The 19,224-nt window shown below is 39.2% G+C and overlaps 2 protein-coding genes across 3 annotated transcripts; one reads left to right on the top strand and one right to left on the bottom strand.

Annotated features, from left to right (window-relative positions):
• Window positions 1–11: 11 nt before the first annotated feature.
• Window positions 12–7,059, bottom strand: srd5a1 (steroid-5-alpha-reductase, alpha polypeptide 1 (3-oxo-5 alpha-steroid delta 4-dehydrogenase alpha 1)). The gene is made up of 6 exons (XM_020932841.2): window positions 6,695–7,059; window positions 6,465–6,631; window positions 4,023–4,124; window positions 973–1,123; window positions 806–883; window positions 12–594 (listed from the first exon to the last, which is right to left on the bottom strand). Exons 1-5 carry the CDS (start codon window positions 7,003–7,005, stop codon window positions 817–819), a joined length of 798 nt encoding a protein of 265 aa, XP_020788500.2. The 5' UTR covers window positions 7,006–7,059; the 3' UTR covers window positions 12–594; window positions 806–816.
• A 3,466-nt stretch (window positions 7,060–10,525) lies between these two features.
• On the top strand, window positions 10,526–19,015 carry nsun2 (NOP2/Sun RNA methyltransferase 2). Of its 2 annotated transcripts, XM_020932596.2 has the most exons (21): window positions 10,526–10,623; window positions 10,704–10,805; window positions 10,895–10,991; window positions 11,271–11,428; window positions 11,538–11,642; window positions 11,712–11,817; window positions 11,991–12,062; window positions 12,133–12,217; window positions 12,296–12,488; window positions 14,277–14,351; window positions 14,448–14,578; window positions 14,752–14,825; window positions 14,918–15,048; window positions 15,898–15,994; window positions 16,065–16,249; window positions 16,637–16,729; window positions 16,841–16,976; window positions 17,709–17,789; window positions 18,078–18,216; window positions 18,332–18,371; window positions 18,444–19,015. In XM_020932596.2, exons 3-21 carry the CDS (start codon window positions 10,926–10,928, stop codon window positions 18,715–18,717), a joined length of 2,241 nt encoding a protein of 746 aa, XP_020788255.1. In that variant the 5' UTR covers window positions 10,526–10,623; window positions 10,704–10,805; window positions 10,895–10,925; the 3' UTR covers window positions 18,718–19,015. The 2 variants fall into 2 exon arrangements, with proteins under 2 accessions (XP_020788255.1, XP_055013526.1); XM_055157551.1 differs by having other exon boundaries at window positions 10,704–10,991.
• The last annotated feature ends 209 nt before the right edge of the window (window positions 19,016–19,224 follow it).

Raw genomic sequence — 19,224 nt, 5'->3', positions numbered from 1 at the left:
GAAGAGAAAAAGGGTGGTGGTAGTATTTTATTTACTTGTAAAAGAGATAGAAACAGATCTTGCATAATGCACGGCCCCAACCTTGACCACACACGTGCAGCATGTGACACTGGAAGGAGGAAGCCCCCCAGAGCAAGCTATGTGTCAGCCTGGATATGTAGCTTTTTATGCAACACATTCAGACATATACATAGCTACTCACTTACTCAAACAAAAATCCCATCAAGAACTCAATAATATGCAATTCATTTGAGTTAAAGCCACATGTCTAAAATCCTGTTTGTCTACAACCAAAAAAAAAAAAAAAAAAAAAAGAAAGAAAGAAAGAAAGAAAACAAACCACTAGACAAACTTCAAACTTCAGGTTTCCCTCAGTGAAAGAAACTCCTTCCCACAGCAGGTGAAAATAACTGCAGCAGTGCATCCAGAGAATATCTTATACATCTCATTTCAGGCATGAGTGAGTTATTGAAAGGTGTGTTTGATGATTCATGTGATTTCCATGAAGCCTGGCTATTTCTATAGCCTTTACACCACTGAGATGGGTATGTTTTTTTCCACTTGTTAGAAGTCATATCATGAAGATGTCAAAAACTGTGGAGGGAGTAGAACAAAAATACTGAATCTTGTCACAATCATATATATGGGAGTCCTCCTATAAAAATGATGTACTGATGCCATGATAAACCGCACTGTTGATATAATATTATTTCATGGAGGCACTAAGCAATTTCAAAGTTTTACTGTCCAAATATAAACAAATAAAAAGAACATTTGTATATCAATTAATGTTCCATCGAATTACCTTGTTCTGCCTCAAAGCAAAAATGGTATTAGTGCTTTTCTGTTTTTGGGGTAGTCATCAAACTTCTCATGGTACCATCTGAAAAATACAAAAAACTTTTTAGGCAAAGCAAGCATCACAGACAGATGAAGCTGCTACCAAGTAGTGCATGTGTGTTTTATACATACTTGTGGTGGGAAAAAGCCCTGCTGCTAAGAACTATTGTGGTGAAGATGGAGAATGCTAAACTTTGGGCAGACTGAGCAGCCAGAGCAAAGCCTGCCCACTCTATTATTTCTCCAAAGAAGTTTGCTCCTGACACATATTCAAATATCCCCCCTGTTGGGAAAAAGAAGAGACTTTTAGTGCACATACACTGACAATGAAATATTTAAAATTGCACATCACCAGGCATAACACTACGGCCATCCTCCTAGTAATGGTGGTCATGAAGACCAATTGTTTCATCAATAAGTCAATATCAACGTGTTCAAAAATAAAAATATCCTTAAATGTTCTTGTGAGGAAGCTGGCTCATATGGTCATAAGTAGGAGACACACAAATTACTGAGGTAAAAACACTTCCCATCAAATCAAAGACCTCCACCTTCATTTCATTTTGTAGGTAACACTGAGGTTTTAACAAAATTCACAAAGTCATTAAAACTTAAAGAACTTAAAGTGGAACTAAAATATAAACTCCACCATAACCATAACCATATTTCAAATAGAGCTGTAATACTGGGCAATACCTGGTGGACTAAAGAGAGGAATAGAGGCAGAGTCTGGATATATGAGGAACAATGAGATTGGTCTAACACAGTGGTGTCAAACATGCGGCTCGGGGGCCGGATCCAGACCTCCAAGACCTTTAATCTGGCCCTCGGCTGATTTTCAACTAAAATATTTTAATAATATTTTCTATTAAAATTTTGGTAATTTTCTGCGCCGCTTAGTAAAGCAGCGTCTCCAGCACCTCTGTGCGTGTCTGCCTCCCACCAGAGCAGCACAAATGAGACTTGCCTCTTTCCAAATGCTCTTAAAGGACTATCGTTTTGACTGTTGACCGTGACACCCTCATCAGCAAAATGTCAAAAATGAGAAAAGTAGACTCTGAGTGCAGGATTTTCCAAGAAAAATTGACTTTTTCCTATTTGCATACAAGTTAATGTTAAAACATTGTGTTGAAATAGCATTTTTCTTAAAGTTTCTGGTTGTTCATAATATTATAATATTTTGTAAAAGAGTTCATCAATTAAAAAAGATTTCTGTAATACATTTGCATTTGCACAAATGTTTGAACTTATTGTCATTTTTGGGGTATATATGCCATGAGTTTTCTGATCCAGCCCCTTTGGGATCAAAGTAGGTTGGATATGGCCCCCGGACCAAAATGAGTTTGACACCCCTGGTCTAACACAAGGGTGCCCAAAATACAGCTTGCAGGTCAAACATGTGTGGGGGCTGTGAGATCTGAGAATCTATTCTAGGGCCTGGCACATTAAAGAGTTAATTTTGCTTTAACTAATTAAGTCATTATTGCTGACAATTATTTTAACGCCGTTAATGCAGTTTTTATTATTTATTTTTTATATATATTATTTTTTTATTGTAAACGTCTGTGTCTCACTGGCTTTTATTTTTTTAAAAGGCCACAGCGAGCGTTTCTTTAAGTTTGACGTCTTTTCTTGACACTTTTTTCACTTTTTTCTGACCACGTGAGATGCAATGTGTCCGAGCCTCTGCGGGCCAGGCCATGGGCTCCAGCTCCGGCTGCGGGCTCAGCTTGCTGCTCCCCCATTGGAGGACTTTATAAAACCAGACTTTTGAGCAGGATGGGCAACCAGCTCGAGGAGACTGTGAGGTTGCACACAGACGCACCAGCCCAAGAGCCCAACATCCAAAGCATCAGTGTACAGTAAAAGGCAGTTCAAAATCTGGACACCACAAACCTGGTTGCTGACACAAGTACTGGGTCATACAGAGGCTGGTCTAGTTGCAAAAGCTGGAATTAGCCAACCAACCAACTCCAAGAAGGATCTCAACCTTCTCTTGGTGTGGCTAAGTGATCAAAGCTGGTCAAAGCTGATCAAAGCATTCATCCTCAGGTTGGTAAGGTTGAAAGTATTTCAGCTTTTTCAACATATTACTGATAAATATATGTACTACATGAATGCTGTAATCACTGTACTTGTCTTTGTTCGCCTGTCCTGGCTAACTGTAAAGCAGCCATGTTTCACAAAGGAAGTTCAATAAACCTGGCGTTAACTCAGGGTTAATCTCCCCTAAGGCAGACAACTAGTTGGAAAACTTGGAGATAGTAAACCCTCAGTTAGCAAAGGACTCATAACTTTCTCAACTTATCCCAGAAAAGAGGATTTGCAATGACAACAATAAACCCGAGGAGGCTTCCATCTTAAAGGGACAGGAAGTCATGTGACTGTGGAACATCAAAAACATAAATATAAAAAGTTTAAAGTTACCATTTTAATATTGCAGTGCTGTGTAGCTCATTGAGTTTTAAAACGTATCCTATATTATTCAAATTTTAAGAGTGTGCATGGTTATGATCCATTAATCTAATGATTTGCTCCTCCCAACACACTTTAGTGCAGAAGGTGATGAAAGAATTATTAGTAGTATCAGAGCACTCCTTCAGAAGAAGACACAGGTTAAACTCTCCAGGGTGTCTTTGACGCATGCAAATATGCCATACACCTTGGTTGCTACAACTGAAGCTGATTTTGTTTCTTTTTTACAAAACAGATGTGTTCCCTGCTGCAAGTAATATGTACACTTCTGTCCTCGAACCTGTAGACGTATAATAAAAATAATTGAGGCTACATTTTAAACACTTGTGGTATAAAAGAGGCACTTGAACTGTGCACATTTTTTTTGTTTTGTTTATAAATGAAAAAAACATTTAAAATCAAAAGACACTGTATTTTGATTTTAACAACACACAACACACACGGACAGTTTGCCAACAACAGTATACAAGCAAATATACAGCTGGAGCTGCGTGTTTTAATGCGCTGAGCTCCCTGGTGAGTAATCTTGATTGTATGTGGTAAAAAAATTGTTAAAACAATTCCTCAAAACTGATTAGCCTATTAAGAACTGTAGCCTATACCCAAGTTTGTTTTAAACCAAGTAGGGGGACACCTATTCCTGCTACCAAACCAATAATATTCATTTGAAATTATCAAAATATCACAAACAGCACTCAAGATGTTACCTCTGGGAATCTTATATCCAGTCTCTCCTGGTTCCCTCAGGTTCCTCAGAATATGGTCTGAATGCATATTCACCACCCAGCCAAACAGCCACAGTAAAAATCCTGAAAATAATGTATTCATTGTTTATGGAGAGGTTGTAGTTACACAAAACTGGCTCTGAGTCTGTGAACTCTGTTGTGACATTAGTTTTCATCAAAACATGTCTGTAGTAAGTTGTTTAACACATTTAAGTAATTGTGCATATTCAAGATATCATTTCAATGGTCAAACTCACTAAGAAAACAACAAACCACTTTCACACAAGCTACTGATGTCTAAGCCTAATTTAAATTCTTTCACTTTTCAGTAGGTGGTGTCCTTAAACAATCTAGACAAATGTGACCTATTTCTAAATTAAAGTTTGAGACCTATAGGGGCTTATGGCTTTGGATCATCAGTACAACCTAATGTAACAGAGTGGAAGTTAAGCGTGGCAGTGCTTTTCTTTGGAGGCCCAAGTAGCCTCAGCTTATTAAAGGGCCGATATTACGCTTTGTTTTTTTGGTTTTGTTTTTGGTTTTGTTTTTTATCAATGTTATAATGTTGTTGCCTCATTAAAAATCTACCTGGAGTTGTGTTTTGTTTCATTCGCACTCCACTGTGATTTAAAATCCATAACTTGGAAAACTACCACTAAATGACATCACAAGGTGGAACATAGCATTTTGAGCTCTGGAACTGTAGACAGCAAAACTCCAGGTATGTTTTTGAAGAGGTAACAACAACAGAGTCTATTTTGACTATTACAATAACAACATTCATGTGCCCCCAGTTGAACTTAAATAATTACGGACTGTTACTTAAGCCTGGTTAGATTTTTTTCCATTAAGCCATTAAACTTTTCACAATCTGTCTTTTCTAAATGTGTAAGTTTCCTTCCCAAGTACATTGAATAAATATTTTAATGTAGTCTTGTTTGTTTTAGGGTGTTTTCACACCGATAGTATTTGGTGCGCACCAAACGGTCCATAACCAAAAGTGGTTAGTTCGGTTCGTTTGCGTTGGTGTGAAAGCGTCAATCGGACTCGGACCCGAACCAAATCAAGCGGACCGAAACCGCAAAAAAGAGGTGGTCTCGGTTCGCTTGAATCCACACCAAATGACCAACTTTGGTGCGGTTCCTCTGGTGTGAACGCGAACCCGGGTCCAAACCAGAGACAGTATGGACAAACGGACTATTCGAAATGCATCATGGGAGGGACACGCGTCTCCTCTGCCTGAAATGACGCGCTGTACGACTCCAGCCCAGTAACAGATTGTTGTCCAGACGCAGACGCGATTCATTTTCGAATCATTTTACCAACAATGGCCATTACTGAGAACGTAATACACGAAGATCAGAGCAAGTACTGTACGTGCGAACGTGTGGCTCCAGAGTGAGTCAAAATTGGGGGTGCGTACCCCTGTTCGGGACCTACACGCACAGAGATGACCCGGTGTTCCCCCGTGATCACGCAGCAACCAACATTTGTTATTTTAGGCTTTAATTAACCAAATAATTTTATGGCAATAGGCAATCGCCCATTCAATTGATACAACTTAAAAAAGTCCCTGCTTTTAGCCTAGTGTGAGAAATACAGTCGGACTAGATCCAAACCAGAGTCCCGAACCAGCTGGGGCAGCTCCGGTTCAGTCCGGGCTCAGAGGAGCTGGAGCGGGGAGCCTCGACCTGAGGAAGCGCTTTCCCCGGGAAGAACCAAATGCGCCAAGGACGGACGCTCAGAATAACATATAACAAACCAAACTGGACTCACGCTTCTGTCCGGATGCTGCACCACCTTGGAACCAGCCGTGGTTCTTGAGCGCGGAGGACAGGAGCAGCGCGCCCGGACCTGTAGTCCACAGCGCATTCTCGCTTTCCCGCACAGAACCAGCGCGCAGACGACGGAACGTACCCGCTCAGACCCAGTCATTGCGCACTGGTCTTGCTCGCCACCGTTTGGAACCAGCACACGGAGGATGAAGCCTCCGGACCATCTGACCAACGAGCTTGTAACAGAAGACCAAGGACCAGACCCCAGCCCCGTCCTGAGGAGCTGCGCGCTACTTTGAGCACTGTTGGCTGCTGCTGTTACCCGAGCTCTGGGCTGATGCGGTGAGTTTGTACAAAGTTCTACATGTTGCTGTTTTATAAGTTCATGGTGATAATTTGAGATGAGGACGGCCTGTGGTATTAACAGGAACATCGGTGTTGATAACTGGAGTATCGCTGTTTTACCGGGGAAACAGAGACACGTGAAGCGAACCAGTTTTGGTTTGTTTGCCGGTGTGAAAGCGAACCGCACTGGAGTGTATTTGCTACATAATAACAATTTTATTGCCTGGTGCGGACCAAATAATCGAACTAGCGGTGTGAAAACGACCTTAGACATTCTATTAGTGTTGCATGTGTGCATAATTACCTAGTATGAAGCACGGGTGAGAGACCCATCCTGCGGGGTACTCAGCATAGTGGCTCAGGTATCTTATCTGCATGTAGCCATTATAAATGCAGAAAATAACAGCCAGAGCAAACGAGACGAAAGGTGTCGGTTTACCGCCTCTTATTAAAAATGGATAAAGAAGAGACCTGCAAAAACCATCGGAGGGGATTGTAATTACAGGCATATTATCAATCTAACATGTTACTAACCTATGAATGTAGTGGCAGAAATACATGACAATAATCAGCTGATTGGGCATCATCGAGATTTTGGCTGCTGACGTTAAAAATACAAGTAAAAAAGGCACGAGGATGGCTGGCAACTCCTGCACGAACCAGGCAAATTTGACATTCACTGGAAATCCATACTTGCTGGAAGCATATCGTCCGTACGGTACGTCTACCATAAGTAAAGTTATAAAAGTGCAGAACGACATAAAGAACATAAAGTACGCCATAGATGTAAGAATGTGCATTTCTTCTTCTTCCGAGGAGAAGACCCAATCCAGAAAAGCCTGCATGACTACGGACTACGGAACAATCTCATATATCCGTGAACAGTCTATGGAATTGACTTCGCCTTCTCGTGGCTATTACTGGCCGCGTCTCATTTATTTTTCTTCGCTTCATTCTCCTTGATTCCTCTCCTCGATTCTGCAGGAAATGGGTGAAAAAGTCCCACCCACAGAGGACATACAGAAGGATAGAGGATATAAACTCCTCACTGGAACCAATAAAGTTTGATTCTTTTATTTCTTTTTGGTGTCTGCTCCTGAAGTCTCCTTCCCTCTGTTTACTCCTTCTTTCCGTGTTTTTCTTAGGATACCACTTAATATGACTATTTGATTGACAGCTGAAAAATAGAGGATCAAGGAGGGGAATCAAGGAGAGGGAAGCGAGAAAAGAGAATTGAGACGCGGCCATTGGCTAAAACCAATCAGAGTCTACAGTGAAAGCCCATGTGACCATTATTCAGCCAATGGAAGGCTTTTCATCTTCGAGTCTCATTTCTTTCTCTCTCTCTCTCTGTCTCTCTTTGTTTCTCTTTCTTTCTTTATTGTAATTATGATATTTTATTGCAGATTTTCAGATACAAACAAAAAGAGCACCTTTTTCCTAAAATTATTCTTTTTTTTTTTTTTTATCACTACCCACATGCCATTATTTTCATGTGAAAATCGGACCATATTGTGTTTTCTCACCCTCACACATAACCTATTTAAAATTTTCAACATTTGATGATTTCTTTTAACAGTTCTAGTACATATCTTGATTCTCAAAAAAAATTTAAGGGTGTACTACACTGTTAAAGTATGTTAATCATGCCTCAGTTGTATGTCACAGGGAGGCACTACAGCGCAGGTTACAGATGGCAGGTGTGTCAATTTATATATTTTTGTTTACTTGAGCTTGCCTTAGTTCTCGGAGCTGGTTCTCAAAATAAATATGCCAGAAAGCTGCTGATTAAACTTCATCTTTCATCTGCTCTTTTTCACCCGAATGCAACGCTGGCTGTAACAAAAGCACTCCGTAACTCAACATACACCTACAGGTAGCGACTAAAAATGGTACGCCATGGAAATGAACACGTTTTTTTTTTTTTTTTTTCATTTTTAAGTTAATATAAAATGACAATGAGTTGAGGTACCAAACTTTCAATAGATTTTATTTGAACACAGAGTAGAGGAGTACAGGCCTACAAAATTTCAGCCTTCTATGTGTGATACTTACGGAGATATCGACCTTTGAAAATGGCCGAGAAAAAATGACACGATTTTGGGCCTGTAAATTGACACATACTCCCCTCATAAAATGAGCTGTAACTTGAAAAGTATTGGGTTGGTACATGATAGTAAGGGACCAGCTGGTAATTTTTTCAAAAAAAACAAAAAAACATGATGCGTGAGATTTTGTGGAAATTTGGTGAAATGGCGTGGAATGACCCTACAGCACTTACTTAGCATTCTGCCACCTTAAACTAACACAATTTAAGGATGAAACAGTAAAATACATTTACAAGATCTTGCTCCATGCGAAGGCGACAGTATTCTGGTACACCACGAGCCTGAAGAAATCTCGAGAGTGGAGAATCCACATTTTCAGCCTGGGCCATGCTCAAGTTGGAGTTGACTGGACCGAGGGAAGTGTGACTGGTTTAGACATTAGTAAGGTTATCTGAGCATTTATAAATTATAGATTACTGAAATTAAATGTGCATTTATTTGGGGTTCGAAAGTTTTGAAACAAGATAAACAAATTTTTACTCGATGACGATGACGATAAGGCTGATCTGAATCTGTACTATTTAGTCCGGTTCCTTATATACTTTTGTGGGAATTTTTTGGGGATTTGCTAACCTATATATTTTTGGAAAGGTTATAGTATATGGAGTCAGAAAATCAATGTTTGCATTTGCCCACATGTCTTTATGGCAGCCATATTGGATTTTTTTTTTAAATGGCCGCCAATAAACCCTTTTTGGAATATCTCAGCCTCTGATTAAGTTGAAATGTTGATTTTAACTGCTAAACCCACATTTTCAGGGTCAGGGAATCAAATGGTGCTAGTTACAAAGCTGTAAGACCTACCCACATTAACCCTTAGATGCATAAGTGGGTCAAAAATGATCTGGTTTGGTTGTTTACTTGCAATTTCACTGTAATATTCACATGTAATACTCCATGTTCCTCCAAAAACATGTTTGTTTGTTTTTTTGTTTGTTTTTTTAATTATCCTGCTGAAATACTTCAACAACATTGGTAAAACAAATTATAAACATCACATGCAGCTGGTCAGATAACTCAAAGAGTTTAAAAGTAGCTAACATAAAATTTGGATGCTGGATGTAAACACACACATTTAGACACAATATGATTACTCAACCTTTTTATTAGACATTTTCTATACATCATCATTATCATCATCATTTTCATACAACCATAGACTGTATATACGAGTGGACAGATCTAACACTGTAGCCGCCATGTGCCAAATAGGAAGTTCTCCAGGAGGCTCTTCCAGCTCCTTCTGACTCTGCCTCCAATGGACTTACATTAGGATCTTGTGGCTCCTCTCTCTGTACCTGCTGCAGTGAGTCTCTACATTTTGGTCTTAAAATGTTTGTGTTAACCCACGACACATGATCCTGATTTTTTTTTTTTTTTGCTATTTTGTCCGTCAAAAAAATCCTATTCATAATATAAAGCCCGTGGTTGGATGAGATCCATCCTAAGTCTCTGGATGTTGTGGGTGCATGTGATGTTTATAATTTGTTTTAACCATATTGTTGATGTATTTCAGCAGGATAATAAAAAAAAAGAAAAAACATGTTTTTGGAGGAACATGGAGCATTACATGTGAATATTACAGTGAAATTGCAAGAAAACAACCAAACCGGGTCATTTTTGACCCACTTATGCATCTAAGGGTTAATGTGGGTAGGTCTTATAGCTTTGTAACTAGCACCATTTGATTCCCTGACCCTGAAAATGTGGGTTTAGCAGTTAAAATCAACATTTCAATTTATTCAGAGGCTGAGATATTCCAAAAAGGGTTTTTTAGCGGCCATTTTTAAAAAATCCAATATGGCCACCATAAAGACATGTGGGCAAATGCAAACATTGATTTTCTGACTCCATATAGTATAACCTTTCCAAAAATATATAGGTTAGCAAATCCCCCAAAAATTCCCACTAAGGTCAAAAAATGACAATAAGGAACCGGACTAATTAATACTAATCAAGTGTTTTTTATAAGAAAATGAGCATGGAAATTAGTAATTATAAAACTTAATATTGAGACGACAAATGAGGAGACAGTTGTGCCTCATTTGTTCCATTATCAGCGGTAATTTGGACCTATGCTGAGAGTTTTCAGTAGGCTGTATGTAAAGACACAGGTGTAAACCGAATGTTTAGGAGACTTTATATTTTATTTAACTCTGTCAAAATATTAATACAGCACAAATAACAAAACTGCACAGAAGGTGGCGTTATAGTGTACAACTGAACGTGCCGCCCGCCATTAAACTGAAGAAGAAGTAGAAACCCTCTTGAAAGTACGCATGGATCTGATAGCTGAGTGCTCATGGATCTGTAATAATAATAATAACAGGAATAAGAATAAGAATAATAAGAATAGTAAGAATAAATTGTATTTCATTTAGCAGAGAGAAACACTAGCGTTGATTTATATGACCTGTTAATGTGCTTTGTTTCAGGCAGTTTTTTTGCCATCCTTTGGGGTCCTAACTCACGTGCGTCAATACGTCCGTAGTCAGAAACAGGCGTTGCACACAGATAGCAGCACATTGTAGATACGGGTAAAAGCTTACCATTCAAACAAACTGAATCTCCTCTAGTTTATTTGTCAGCCCCTTTACTTTGACTTCATCACCACGTTGTTCCGCAGGGTTTTTTCCAGAGTTGTGTGCTACTCCAACATGGGCAAAAGAAGCAGACAGCGACAGAAAAATCAATCTGTTGGAAGAGACAACAGGGACAACGCAGTAAGATGCACTCACGATTTGCTTTATGTAACTTTATTTATCATGACACAAGCTGTTTCTATAGTGGTAAAGTTGCGTACCTTTAAAACACCTACTTTCTTTGAGACAGGTGAATTAATTTGTAGATCACAATCTACAATGCAGTGATTCATAACATGTGAAGGCAAATCTTTCTATGTGATTGAAAAGCCTAATACTTTGAAGTACACTGAAGTTAAGCTCTCTCTCTCTCTCTCGAGAGAGAGAGATTGGTGCTTTAAGAACATGTCTGTGTTTTAGGGTTGGGGGGCAGGTTATGCTGACATTGTCAAAGAAAACAAGCTTTTCGAGCATTATTACAAGGAACAAGGTCTTGTCCCTGATGGAGAGTTTGAGCAGTTCATGGAAGCCATGAGGGAGCCTCTTCCAGCAACCATTCGCATTACTGGATACAAGAGGTGTGTTGTTCATTAAAAAGTGTATTAAAACATAATGTTATAGTTTCTGATCCAGAGTTTTACAAACAATTAATTAAATGAGAGTGTTTAAAAAGGAATTTAATTACAGCCATGCCAAAGAGATCCTCCACTGTCTTAAAGACAAGTACTTCAAAGACATTCAGGACCTGGAAATTGATGGACAGAAAATTGAAGCTCCACAGCCATTAAGTTGGTAAGGCTTGTTAGCAACAAAACACCAGTGTATTGGCAACCATTTTAACTTTGTGTTTGTCATCTCCAGGTATCCCGATGAGCAGGCCTGGCACACCAACATGAGCAGGAAAATAATCAGGAAGTCGCCACTACTGGAGAAGTTCCATCAGTTTTTAGTCAGTGAAACGGAGTCTGTGAGTAAATTCTAAGTATAAGTGAGCACATTTGTTTTTGTTAAATAAAGTGTGTTTCAGCCCTGAAAATGTATATATGTTAGTATGTTATACTTTTATATTCAAATTATTGATTAATTCTTATGTTTTATTTGAATCTTGTGGAAAGAAAAAGTAACATTTTGTGTTCGCAGGGTAACATTAGTAGACAAGAAGCTGTCAGTATGATTCCTCCCCTGCTCATGAAGATTGAACCACACCACAAGGTGAAGTTGGTAAAAGGTAATTTTTTTTTTTACTAATCAGGAAACTGATATTAATTGCGGCTCTTTGTAGATTTTGGACATGTGTGCTGCTCCAGGGTCGAAAACTGCCCAGCTCATAGAAATGCTGCACTCTGACATGGATGTGCCTTTTCCTGGTTAGAAACATTGAATGCACAATGCACTATGCTAAAATATACAATATATATTTGATTACTGTTGTTTTTTGATTTCAGAGGGTTTTGTTATTGCCAATGATGTGGACAATAAGCGGTGCTACCTGCTTGTGCATCAGGCTAAGCGTCTCAACAGTCCATGCATTATGGTGATCAACCATGATGCTTCATGTATTCCCACTCTACAGATTACCTCAGGTGGAAAAAGAGACATCCTCTTCTATGACCGCATTTTGTGTGATGTGCCCTGCAGGTTTGTAAAGCGAATGGGTTACTAATTGTGCATGTTCTGTATCTGGATTCACTCTTCACATTCACACAGGAGCAAGCTATAATACTGCTATAATACTATTATTATTATTATATATACTACTCCAGGCACAGTATTTAGCTGTTTGCAACAAAAAGGCCACGTGAGGGCCATATGACATAAAAATCTGTAAATAACAATGTAACAATGCAATTACAATGTACAAATATAGCCTGAAGTGGCAATGATCGGCCTGCGAGAGCACCAACAGAAGACGCTGACATCCCCTTTTTTCTAGGTCAATTTATTTTATGTTGCGCTATCGTGCACACACTATTCCTTAGTCCAATGAGATTCATTTGGTCTTCCAATATTCTATGTTATTAGGTTCTTTTTTTCAGACCTAGAGTGTTATTTCATACCTGACAGTTTCGACTGCTCACTAGCGTCTTCCTCAGAGTGGTCACGTGATGTTGCTGTGACGTGCAGATGGCGCTGTCGTCCTGCCTCCACCGGTAGGAAGACAGTGCCAAAACCTGTTTAAATCAGCTGACTGGACACGTCACAGCAACATCACGTGACCACTCTGAGGAAGACACTAGTGAGCAGTCGAAACTGTCAGGTATGAAATAACACTCTAGGTCTGAAAAAGAACCTAATAACATACACACTATTCCTTTGTTGGACAGCATTATTTTGCACTATCATTTTTATATGCCCCCATAGCCTGCCTACACTGTGCCCCATGCCTCACCCTAACCCTATTTTAAACCTAACCTCTAACCTTGACCTTGACCCTAAGCTTAAACCTAACCTCTAATCTAAACCTAACCCAGCTCCGGTATTCTCTATAATTAAAAGTAGTGAGAGGAGCTCAGACCGCGGGCTGTGTAGGCTGGTGCTGAAGCCCACTGTAGTCTTTTTCCTTAATAAATACAGTTCTCACATAATAACATTGTCTCTGTGCACCCTTTTAAAGGCAGTGATCACAACTGCACAGCAGAACTCCGGTCTAACACAGAGAAGTAACTAAACCGGATGCAGTCTGCGCTCAGGGTTAGAATAACACGGAGATTCTGAAAATGTAGAAAAACTTTTTTTTTTATGTGTGAAAAAATGTTTTCACATGAAATTACTATGAAGTAATGACAACAGATTCAAATTTCACCGAAATCTGAACTTGTTTGTGTAAATGGAAGCAATTTGTATAAATTCAAAATTTCCAAAATTCTCAGCAATTTTTGCAGCTTCGCCACTAGAGGCTTTTGATGCCCCACCCCTTGAGATAATGTTTTTTTGAACCTTTTTGGGTGAATGCCCTAGGAGGAATTAACAAAAGTACAAAGTTTTGTGTGGGGGCACTGATGCACGAGTTTTAATATTGTGCAAATTTTGAGTTTTCTCTATTGTTCACTGGGTCAAAAATTGATGGGTTGGTTAGGACAAATCAAAGAAAAAGAATATTTTGGTATGAGAACAATGTTAATTTTTTTAGCTAATAAACTATACATTTTCGGAAACAACGTCATGGCGAGGGTCCCTGGTCACTACAGCACTTCCCATCACGTCGTTTCACTTCCTGGCCATTTATAGCATCGATTTGTGATACTAATAGGCCCTTCACCAACTTCAGGCGCTCAGCCCTGATTAATCAGTACAGATTCTTTGACACTTGAAATAGAAATGGTGACCATTAAGTCCATAAAGCAGTCAGCAGTAGCCTAACCTGTAGAATGTTCACAAGGACATTAGTCCAGAGATGTCTAAGAGATGTAACCTGTGTTCCTGCAGTGGTGACGGCACTATGAGGAAGAATATTGATGTTTGGAAGAAGTGGACCACAAGTAACAGCCTGCATCTTCATGGGTGAGTGAAGCACGATCTGTCTTTGTATGTATAATCATCTCTTTATGTACTTAAGTTGTTACACCACATAATCAAATCTGAAAATGTTTTTTCCAGACTTCAGCTGCGTATTGCAGTGCGTGGTGTTGAGCAGCTGACAGTAGGAGGCAGGATGGTTTACTCCACCTGTTCTCTCAACCCCATAGAGGATGAGGCTGTTATCGCTGCACTGCTAGAAAAGAGTGAAGGTGAGGCTGACATTGTCAACTGAGAGGCCCTGATTTTCAAAGTGAAAACTGGCATAGCAAGTACACAGTGATAAGTTGTATAAGGGCTTGACACTCAATATCTCAATGATTAAAAAAAAAAATTGGAATGCTGTTTCATTATATTTTTCTTAATTTTCCATCCACATTGGCAGGATCACTAGAGCTTATGGATGCCTCGGCTGATCTTCCAGGTCTCAAGTGGATGCCTGGTGTCACCTCTTGGAAGGTATACTGGCTAATATGTACCAATATCAGTTATTAGTAACACACACACTGCAGAATATTTTGTACAGTTATACTTTTGCCTCTTTTGTGTAGCTGATGACTAAAGATGGGCAGTGGTTTTCAGACTGGTCTGAGGTTCCTACAAGTCGGCACACACAGATCCGACCAACCATGTTCCCACCTACTGACCCAGAAAAATTGGCCAACATGCATTTGGAGAGATGGTAACTTTTTCATATTATTTGTGAAAGTAAATTCCTAATAATAGGCTCTATTCACGCTTGCGTCACAAGCCAGGAAGACGTTTGGAAACATGCCTGTTCACAGAAGTAAGTCTGACAAAATCTAGGAAAAATTTGAAAATGGCCCAGTTTCCGCAGCATTCCGTTATGTGCAGCTAATCAACAGTTACAACCATACCTCAGGCTTCATGATTTCCCCACTGACATACAACTCAGAACACACTGGGTACATGTGATTAGGAGAGATGAGGGTGCCAAATTCAAGATTATTCCAAACAGCATATATTTATGCAGTCTTCATTTTACTGCTGATGACATTTACTTCAGCGGGTTTTATCATGGTAGGCGTGCCCAGTGTTGGGAACTACAACGAAAGTTGTCATTTGTTTTCATGTTTCCATACATCTTTCTGATTTGTGACATAAGCATGAATAGAGCCTATTGGAGCACACAAATCATCGATAAACCTATCAGGATAGCCTGTGTATTTGACAGATGTTTTAATATCCATCCAAGTAATGTAAAACAATATTTAAAAAAACAAACAAACTCATTCTTAAAATATATATTCCATGTTTTTTCTGCTTATATCCATAAACTTTAGTCAGGATTATACATTCACTTTCTTGACAATGTTGAGATATGATGCAATTTTATCTTGGGTTTTTTGCTTAAATTACTTTGACCAGTAGAGGGGGCCATTGGTAAAGTTTCCCCAACCTCATCATCGTCTACTCATGCTGTAGAAAAAAAAAACACTCTAGGTGGCAGTGTTAATAAACACCAACATCTAAAATAAATGTATTAATGTGTGTGTGCATGTGCTGACAGTATGAGGATTCTGCCTCATCATCAGAACACTGGGGGCTTCTTTGTGGCTGTTCTATTTAAGAAAGCACCGATGCCATGGAACAAAAGATTTCCTAAGGTTTTGTATCAGAAGGACAATATTATTATAAAATCAACATTTGCACTCTGACCACCTCTCTGATATTCAGGTTAGGAAGGAGGTGTCCACAGCCTCATCTGCCTCCCCAGACTTGGACAATGTCACTGAAAGTTCTGTGGATGATGGGGAGGGCGGCTGTGTAGAGACAACAGGGGATGCACAAGCAGAAGACGAGGCACCCAAAGGAGCTGCAGTGGCCCAAGAGACCAGTGCTAAACAAGATGGAGTTTGTGGGTGAGTCATGCCAGTCTGCCGGCTCTATCTGGAGCCATAATAAATAAACAAATGGCTCAGGGTAGACATTAGGGACTCTCAAATGCTCTACCGCATTTGATAAAAGCACTTACTTAAGTAATTTCCTTATTGTTTGCAACTGACTTTATGGTCTGAGCAAAATACTAAATTAATGTTTGTCGTGTAATAGGTACAATATTCAAATGAAATGTTTTTTAGTGTACTACACTTTACATACCTGTATTGATGCTATAACAAACATTTGCTTAAAGTGACAACATGCATGTAATTCTTATATGGATGTACATGCAAGGAAATAAGTTTGTAGTATAAAAGGTCATGCATTGTTAGCCATATAATTTATTCAGTTTTTTTTTTTTTTCTCAGACCTCCGCCAAACAAAAAGATGAAGCTTTTTGGATACAAGGAAGACCCATTTGTGTTCCTAACAGAAGATGACCCAGTGTTCACTACCATACAGTATGTGCTTTAGTTACCACACACAAACATACAAATACATTAGAAGTAATATTTGTATTACATTAATTAAGGACTTGTTTGTGTTGTCTTGTCCTGTCCTTCTTTTTCTAGATCATTTTATGACCTGTCCCCAGACTTTCCCAAATTGAATGTTTTAACCAGGACCCATGAAGGCAAGAAGAGACACTTATACATGGTGTCCAAGGAGCTGCGCAATGTGCTTCTCAACAACAGTGAGCGCATGAAGGTATGTGTCTGTTTTAGCATATTTTAAATGACATGACACTGCAGTATCCTTACTTTTTTATATATGCACACATAAGCACATTAGTCTAGACTGGATGTTTGTTACGCAAGTTTGTGTATGTGTATGTCTCATCAGAGAGATGAGAGCTAACAGATGGGACGTGCCTTTCCCAAATCTCTACAGTATTCCACCTTGTAGCTCCTCCACAGGTGGTGCTGTGTCTGTTTGCTTTGCATGCATTCAACTATAAACTTCTATGGTCTTTTCATGTGTTTGTCAGCTAACTGATACGGAGGATCTGTATCACTTGAGTTTTATTTTTTTTTTTACTATAACTATAACTTATGACCTTAGCCTTAAAGCCAATTCCTTAACACACATTTTGAGGACACATACATGTTTTTTTCATTCTCAGTAAATGGAGAGGTTGTTCTGTAACAACAGAGGCACCTAATGATTGGCTGCAGGTTCTGGGGTTTAGGTAGTGTAGATTCAGATCATAGAGAGTCATTTTGTTTGAATTAACTGGAGTTCAGTATTGAAACTGGCAACCCAATGAGACTTATGTGAGCTCTCTGATTGGATAATCATCTTGACAGCCAAAACCCCATATTATTAACAAAGTCTTTCTGGGGACACAATTAGATCATGATTATGAGATTTAAAATCTAAATCTTACACGCAGACTATTACACATTTAAAAACATGTTTCAATGTTGTTTTCTTGTTAAGGTCATAAACACAGGAGTGAAGGTGTGGTCTCGTAACAGTGATGGAGAGGAGTTTGGTTGTGCTTTTAGACTCGCCCAAGAGGTAAAACATTGTACTGATAAAACATATCACTTGTCAGTTTGTCATTTTGAGTCATTTTGGTTGCGGTTAATAAAAACTGAAAATCATATAGTGTTCTTGCAGTTTTTGTCTCTCTCTCTACATTTTGAGGTAGCCATCCTAATTCCGACAGAAAACTAAACAAAATTAACTGATAGTGGAGAGATAAGTTTCTTTGCTTGGTGTGGCTGTTGAGAATACATTTGTTAGATTGGAATCCATTATAGACAGGATTGTTCTGCTCTGATCCTGAGTGTGTTGTGTCTGTAGGGGATCTACACTGTCCAGCCGTACATTCGCTCCAGGATGATCACAGTGAGTGTGGAGGATATCAAAGTCTTACTGACACAGGAGAACCCCTACCTCAGCAAACTACAAGATGATGCTCATGCTCAGGCCAAGAAGATTGGTATATTTTCGAATTCTATGTCATCCTACTCTGTTGTCCACTGTCCTTTATTGGATTATTGTCCAATCATTGTATTGTATGAAGAGTACATCATACATATGTATTTTATTTACAGGAATGGGTAGCATCGTGCTGAAGTATATTCCAAACCCAGAGTAAGTTTTTTTTTTACCTTTCCACATATATTTTATGTAAATATCTGACTCTGAATACTTTATTTTTATCAGTAACCCCACAGAGCCACAGTGTTCTATCCAGCTGTGTGGCTGGAGAGGAAAGACATCAATCCGAGCCTTTGTACCTCGTAACGAGAGACTCCATTACCTTCGAATGTTAGGGGTCGAGGTGTTCCGGGACAAACAGGGCCTGGGGCACAAACACAGTGACAGAGAAATGGAGGGAAAGGGACAGGAGGAAGAGACAAGAAAAGAGTCAAAAGACAGCAATGGAGAAGAAACAACTGAACCAAAGGGTGAAAATGGTGACCAAGAGAAAAGCTGAAGATGTTCAGGCCAGTATGAAAGGACAGTATGAGAGATCTGGGGGTGCTTATGTGTTCTACTGCGGTTAGATGCAGATTTGCATCTACTCTTCTCCTGACTTAAAGACACTCCTGTGGGAGTTTATTTTGATTAGAGATCAACTGTTTAGTTGAAAGGCTTGTCTTCTTTTATAAATATATTTTAATTGTTAACATTTGTCCACAGTTTCAGTGGCATTAGTTTTTGTTATAAGCATACTAACAGTCATGTTTTCTACTGCACCACAGCAAATCCAGTTTATTAAAATGAGAACAGCTTCCTGCTTCATGAGTCAAATTTCTGGACTCTCATCTTATACATTTTGACAACACTAATGACTAAACTTTACATTACAACACAATTTTCATTGTACCCAGTGGTTGCCAGGGCAGCCAACCTGAGCAAGATGGACACGCATTTGTTTATTACCCAGTCCAGCTGCTATGACAACTGGTGTCATGACAACCAGCCCGCTCGCCTCTCGGTG

This window comes from Boleophthalmus pectinirostris, unplaced genomic scaffold (assembly GCF_026225935.1).
Source record: "Boleophthalmus pectinirostris isolate CB_2022bp ecotype Guang Dong unplaced genomic scaffold, ASM2622593v1 HiC_scaffold_21, whole genome shotgun sequence".
Lineage (NCBI taxonomy): Eukaryota > Metazoa > Chordata > Actinopteri > Gobiiformes > Gobiidae > Boleophthalmus > Boleophthalmus pectinirostris.
This window is presented reverse-complemented; position numbering and strand designations above follow the sequence as displayed.

Bases quoted from the DNA above. Each gene is read 5' to 3' on its own strand.
- srd5a1 (XM_020932841.2), bottom strand. From the start codon at position 7,005: ATGCAGGCTTTTCTGGATTGGGTCTTCTCCTCGGAAGAAGAAGAAATG. The intron at 1,124-4,022 runs GTAACATCTTGA...TTTTCCCAACAG, and splicing joins TGGATATAAGATTCCCAGAG to GGGGGATATTTGAATATGTG. The intron at 884-972 runs GTATGTATAAAA...TGTATTTTTCAG, and splicing joins AGGGCTTTTTCCCACCACAA to ATGGTACCATGAGAAGTTTG.
- nsun2 (XM_020932596.2), top strand. From the start codon at position 10,926: ATGGGCAAAAGAAGCAGACAGCGACAGAAAAATCAATCTGTTGGAAGA. The intron at 12,063-12,132 runs GTGAAGTTGGTA...GGCTCTTTGTAG, and splicing joins AGATTGAACCACACCACAAG to ATTTTGGACATGTGTGCTGC. The intron at 18,217-18,331 runs GTATATTTTCGA...TTTTATTTACAG, and splicing joins TGCTCAGGCCAAGAAGATTG to GAATGGGTAGCATCGTGCTG.